Here is a 6,139-nt window from a genome sequence, read left to right as displayed (position 1 = left end):
ATAAGTTTATGCATGGCTAGGTTAAGTGCACAACAAATGAGACATGTGAGTGTATTGATTAGTTCTCTCTCTCTCTCTCTCTATATATATATATATATATATATATTGCACATGCACAAGTCAACCTTTGATCTATAAGTTTTAGCCATGGCTAGGTTAAGTGCACAACATATGTGACATGTGCATGTATCAATCACTTCTCTCTCTCTCTCTATTGCACATGCACAAGTCAATTTATTTGCATCATTCTACTCACACTATGAATTGGCATGCATGTCTTGCTTTTGCTTTGATTGTATTGATTGTGCTGCATATTTGTTGAGACTAATGAGAGTCAAGGGACTACCCTAAAAAGTTAGGATACTCTCTTAAATCACCAACTAACCTTTGATCTATAAGTTTATGCATGGCTAGGTTAAGTGCACAACAGATGCAACATGTGCATGTATCGATCACTTCTCTCTCTCTCTCTCTCTCTCTCTCTCTCTCTCTCTCTCTCTCTCTCTCTCTATGTCCCTCCCTCCCTCCCTCCCTCCCTACCTCCCCCCCCCCTCTCTCTCTCTCTCTCTCTCTCTCTCTCTCTCTATGTCCCTCCCTCCCTCCCTCCCTCCCTACCTCTCTCTCTCTCTCTCTCTCTCTCTCTCTCTCTCTCTCTCTCTCTTTATTGCACATACATAAGTCAACCTTTGATCTATAAGTTAGGCGTGGCTAGGTTAAGTGCACAATAGATGCAACATGTGCATGTATCAATCACTTCTTTGGTAATTATGTCGTATATACATGCCCTATCCAATCACATTTGTATAGGGCATGATTGGATGTATATAGGGTATGAAATCACATATATATAATTAGCTTTGAATGATTGGATGTATATTTGTAATACTCGAAAGAAGTAAAGTTGGTAATGTATTCAAACAAATACTAGCTGTTAAGAGGTTTGGTCATATTTAGGGAATTTATGAGAAATGAAAAATATGTGCGTTTATTTTCGCATCTATAGGTGCGTTTATAAACGTGGATATATAGACGCGTTCTGTATACTAGCGTAAATAGACGCGCTGATACACGCGCTTATAAACGCGCCCGCTTTTTCACGTGTACAGTGTGCGTCTATAGGGCCTTTCTCTTGTAGTGACTTTGGACCTACATGGGGAGTTGGTAACTAAGATGGATAATAGCCTTTCAATCGACACACACAACAAGTATGAGATGGATAGAAGTAAGGTACTAGTAAAGGCAAGAGATAATATGCATGGCACAGATCAAAGTTATTAAGGCAGAGTAAACCATAGTAGATACTAGAAATCAAACCAAAGAAAATTAGGTGGAGTAGGAAACCATAGATAGGAAAGTTGATAAAATTATTAATCTATAGGCACCTACTAGCGAGTATCAAGTCTTAGCTAGCAAGGTGGATATAACATAGGCAGTGATGTAGATAGCTATCAAGGTAGATAAAACATAAGTAGCAATGTAGATATTCATCAAAAGTATGCATATGAGCTACAAAGCTTGGAGAAGAAATATATAGATTGTGAGAATTTAGATCAAAGCATAGTGTTAAATGCTTAGATTAAGTTACCATTTAGTTTTAAAAAGTTTATAGAACAAACTATAGGAAGAAAAGCGAATGTGAGTAAGGCATGGAGAAGGGTACAAGTGTGTGTGTGTGAGTGAGAGTGTATTTACAAAAGCTTTCACTTTCAGACCAAACCATAGCAAGGAAAGTAAAGCTGTAGATACCGACAACAAGGAGGAGAATGCTTTAAGGGGACTGGCTATGGAATCGGATGATTCAGATCCAACCTGGTCCAGGCAACTTATAGAGTTGACAAATTATGGATTGTATGAAATAATGTCAATAGGAAGGACATATAAAGGGTATGCATGGATATAGGAAGGGATGTGTACGAGACCAGGTTAGTCCCTGTGGGGGCAACGGTAGAGGTGACAAGGGTGCATTGAGCCCATAGTCGAGAAGATGATCAGGTGAGAAGGGTGTATTGACGCTATAGCCGAGAAGGTGATCAGGTATAGACGAGAGGGGGGAGGGGGTCAGAAGGATCGAGGTCGCGAGAGAAGAAGCGGGCATGGGTGGAGGAGCTGAGGCCGACGAAGACGTCGATGCTGCCAGGGCGAGAGAGGTTAGGGTACCACGTAATCTCGCCCTCGCGCCACTCCCATGGCGGCCGGACGGCAGCGGGGGCCCCCCACCCGAAGTCACAGTCCTTCACCGGGAAGCGGCTCCCGTTCCTGATGTTGGACAGCATCACGATCCCCTGCAGCAGCTTCCGCATGTCCATGTTTTCCCTCGCGATGAGAGCTTTCTTGATGTACCTGTCGTCCATGCTCCGCACGCAGGCCCGTATCTTGGTGGCCGTCTCGCCCAGCCTCTCTCTCGTCAGCTCCCCTGCTGTGCTTGCCACCGTCGATCCGACGACGGCATTACCGTAGTAGGACGGCGTCAGAGCCGGCACCATGCGAGCCCTTATGTCCACCGGTATGCGGAAGTCCACCCTCACCCTCTCGTTCCACGCCTGCGCCAGCGTTATCCTCCGCCATAGATACGCCCCCAGCGCCTCGAAGGTGGTGAACCCACCCTGCTGATCCGCCCCGCACTCCTTCCGCAGCTTCTCTATCATTTCCTTGTCGAAGTGGACAATCGTCTGGTGCAGGTCCTCCGGCGGGAGGCACATCATATCTGTGATCTTCCTCTCCTCATCCTCGCCTGCTGTCGACGGGTCCATGTCGCCATTGTACAGCACGACATCCTCCTGCGACAGCTTCTGCTCGGTGGGCACCTTGTTGAGAAGGAAGGTATCGGGCCTCACGAGGGTCCTGTGGTGGAAGGGATGCGTCGAGATGGGCTGATTGGCGCAGACCTGCGCCAGCGACTGGACGAAGTGCCAGAAGGAGTAGCCGTCGGCCGCGACGTGGCTGATGGCTATGCCGAGAGTGATGCCCCCGACAAAGGATGTGATCTGCAGTACATCAGAGACGCTTAATGTCAGGAATGTCTCAGTGCAAATTCATATGCTACGTGCGCCTGCAGCAATGATGTGCGATAAGTATAAGACAAAAGCAATTACAACGAGTTATATGTGCAAGACTACCATTTAATCAAGCTGAGACAGTAGCGACGATGGAGTCATGGACAACCGTATATATGCATGTGTAGCTATACCGGAATGAAAGATACATAAGAAGAAAGACGAGACCAGGATCACGTGAGCAGGTGCAAAATGATACATGGAATGGACTTCCGCATTTCATGTGCGACGATATAAATTAGGTGCGAGCTGCTAGCATCTCTGAGACACAAGAGTAACATCAGCAACTAATCAATGACACGGACAAGGAAAAGGTAAAATCAGGTTGAGCCGGAATTTAACGACATGCAACAGGGACGATGATACGTGCAAGGAGTGGCTTTAAGGCACGGATAGTCCAGCAATGAATTAATGGACACACAAGGAGTGAATCGACGATGCAAAAGGAACAAAGATCTTATGATAGAGAAGCTGGAGAGAGTGCAACGATACAACATGAGGTACAGCACGAGGAACAGATCCAACTATATATATATACATATATATATATATATATATATTATATGTCAGCTATGATAGACGAGTATATTGATGCAATGACGGGTTAACCTGAATGGAGACAAGTGGGTCTTCGATGTGGTCACTGTAATCACGGCTATCGAGGCCGACCAACTGACGGAAGAGGGGACGCATGCGGTAGTGATCCTTGATGAAGTCGTCGAAGGGGAGGTCGGACTCGGCCTGGACGACCTCGACGCCGGCGTCGTTGCAGTCGAGGGCGAAGCGGCCGTTGTCGTCGACGAGGCGACCTGCGAGGGGGTAGAACTCGACAAGGGCGGTGGCGAGGCCGGCCTTGATGGCGGCCGCGGCCTCGGTCGCGCTCTCGGGCCCCGGAAAGAACAGGACTGTCCTGCCTGGTCGCGCGTACTTGAGATTCTGGTCAATCCCGCTCAGGTACAACACCTGCGGCCGCGTCGGTTTGGCCGGCTTCACCATCGAGTACACTGCGGCCTGCACTCGCGCAGCGTCCTTATGCATCGCCATGCCAATCAATTTCTAGTCACCCCAGCTTACCCTAATTACTAACTTATGGTAGCTTCCACTCGCTCCTGCTTTGTTACTGTGCAAGGCAACAGACTATATATTACCCACGTCGCTGCTGCCGCTTCTCCTATTGCCCGCGCACACGAGCAACTCGTAATAAAACGAGCTAGCCTTTGTTGCCCACGAACGTTGGATTTCTGCGCACATGCGATAAGAGGAAAAGGTGCTCGATTGTTCGAAGCGGTGGGCCCTTGGCGATTGTCGGATACTAATTATAGCTTGTCGTCGCTAGTCCCAGTGCGTCCGAGTAGCAGGCTAATACAGCCTGTCACGCCTTCTCCCAAGTCCTACAGGCTACACTCACTACAGTTTCATATGCTGCTACACTCACTACAGTTTCATATGCTGTTGAGAGCATCGTCCGACGTCGAGCACTGATACCTAGTGAGAATCTTCCCGTCCCCCCACCCTCTCTTTCTCTCTCTCTCACTCCCCCTCCCTCTCGGTCGCCTTGCAACCTGCAAGTTGCGTTGCTATAATTTTTATCTGCTGTCCAGACGGATCTCTTGCTCTCAATATATTGTCGTGGCTGCCACCCTCTCATTCGTATCTCGTGGGCTATGATGACATTCACTCACCATTTAATGTGTCTATTTGCGTTTTCGTTCTTTTCAAAGCCAAGACTCAAAAGGCATTAATGTTGACAACGTGTAATGTTGACAACGTACAGGTCTTTCTTTCCTAACTTCTAGTCCTACGATTAATATGCATACACGTTCCTATCTTCTAGTCCTACGATTGGTAAGCTGGGGAACCCTTCAAATTTGAGGCTTGATAATTTGGATGCAAGCTAAGTAATACCCACTTCCAACAAAAATGGCCACTAACATCAAGCTTAGAACAAGCTTAATATACGTGTTGTGAACCACACCTCTTTCTACTTTAATTTTACACAACTCTACAAGTGACACAAAACCAAAGAAAGTGGCACAAAGAGATGAGTTGTGTTGTTAAAATACGCTTCTAGAATTCTCACAATACGAAACAAAAGGGACACAAATAGTGATACAAAGAGTGATGCATTCTTTTGTTGATGCACGACTCTAGAGTTCTCACAAAAACTAATGAAAGGGACACAAATAGTGATGTGGATATATTGACTACATAAGAGCTTTATTTTCATAGAATTGGCATCTCATAAGCAAGCCAAGTTGGTTTGATTGATATATTGATTATAGAAGACGACTTTTGCTTACTTGTAACTTCACACTTCACAAGCCAATGTATGTTTGCAAAAAGTAGCAAATATAAACAACCTTCCTCAATTATCTACAAACTTTTTTTCCTAAAATGTCATGGCATACTCATGCACGTCCCCTAGAATTAGCATAAGTCTTGTATTAGGAGAGCTAAATTTGTAGAAATGTGTTTCATATAAGAATATAAATTTTTGTATCATGGATGCATGTTTATCAATGAAATTTCTTTTAGGCATTTGTCCTAGATACAAGCTAAGAGTTGAAAAATGAAAAATTACAAGGAAGTTTTTGTGTTTAGAAAGTCAATTTTATAGTAATTATTGAAAAATGATTTAATAGAATATTTGAATATAAAATTTTGAAGGAACTTTAGAACACTCCAGGATATTTATCACAAATACTTTGAATATACATCGAGTAAATATCTTATGACGTAGGTATTCCATTTGTTGGACAAAAGCTCTCAACTATTTGAAGTTGTTGAGTTAGGGGTATATATGAAACTAGTACTACTTTTATAGCTTTCTTGATGTTTTTGTCTCCTAAAATCACCAAGTGATGAAATAATGTCATCTAAATTTTTCACCATAAATGCTCATCACGAATTGATTAATGCTATAACTTTAAACAATATATGTGCAACAAACTACTCCAACGTAGGTTTGAGACCACATGAGCATGATTATGCATTCCTATGACAAATGATAAGAGCAACTTAGTCCTAGTGGTTACTCTAGCCTAAAAGTGACAAGCACATCTTTTTATAAAAAAAGAAAAGTACTT

At 44.3% G+C, this 6,139-nt stretch overlaps 1 protein-coding gene across 1 annotated transcript; it reads right to left on the bottom strand.

Annotated features, from left to right (window-relative positions):
* Positions 1-1,268: 1,268 nt before the first annotated feature.
* On the bottom strand, positions 1,269-4,627 carry LOC148040278 (hydroxycinnamoyltransferase-like). The gene is made up of 2 exons (XM_087698086.1): positions 3,663-4,627; positions 1,269-2,984 (listed from the first exon to the last, which is right to left on the bottom strand). Exons 1-2 carry the CDS (start codon positions 4,095-4,097, stop codon positions 2,031-2,033), a joined length of 1,389 nt encoding a protein of 462 aa, XP_087554212.1. The 5' UTR covers positions 4,098-4,627; the 3' UTR covers positions 1,269-2,030.
* Positions 4,628-6,139: the final 1,512 nt, after the last annotated feature.

This window comes from Lygodium microphyllum, chromosome 2 (genome assembly GCF_053477565.2).
Source record: "Lygodium microphyllum isolate KBCC chromosome 2, Lygodium_microphyllum_v1.1.10, whole genome shotgun sequence".
NCBI lineage: Eukaryota > Viridiplantae > Streptophyta > Polypodiopsida > Schizaeales > Lygodiaceae > Lygodium > Lygodium microphyllum.
The sequence above is the reverse complement of the archived record's forward strand: the minus strand, read 5'-3'. Positions and strand labels throughout refer to the sequence as shown.

Bases quoted from the DNA above. Each gene is read 5' to 3' on its own strand.
- LOC148040278 (XM_087698086.1), bottom strand. From the start codon at position 4,097: ATGGCGATGCATAAGGACGCTGCGCGAGTGCAGGCCGCAGTGTACTCG. The intron at 2,985-3,662 runs GTTAACCCGTCA...GATGTACTGCAG, and splicing joins ACCCACTTGTCTCCATTCAG to ATCACATCCTTTGTCGGGGG.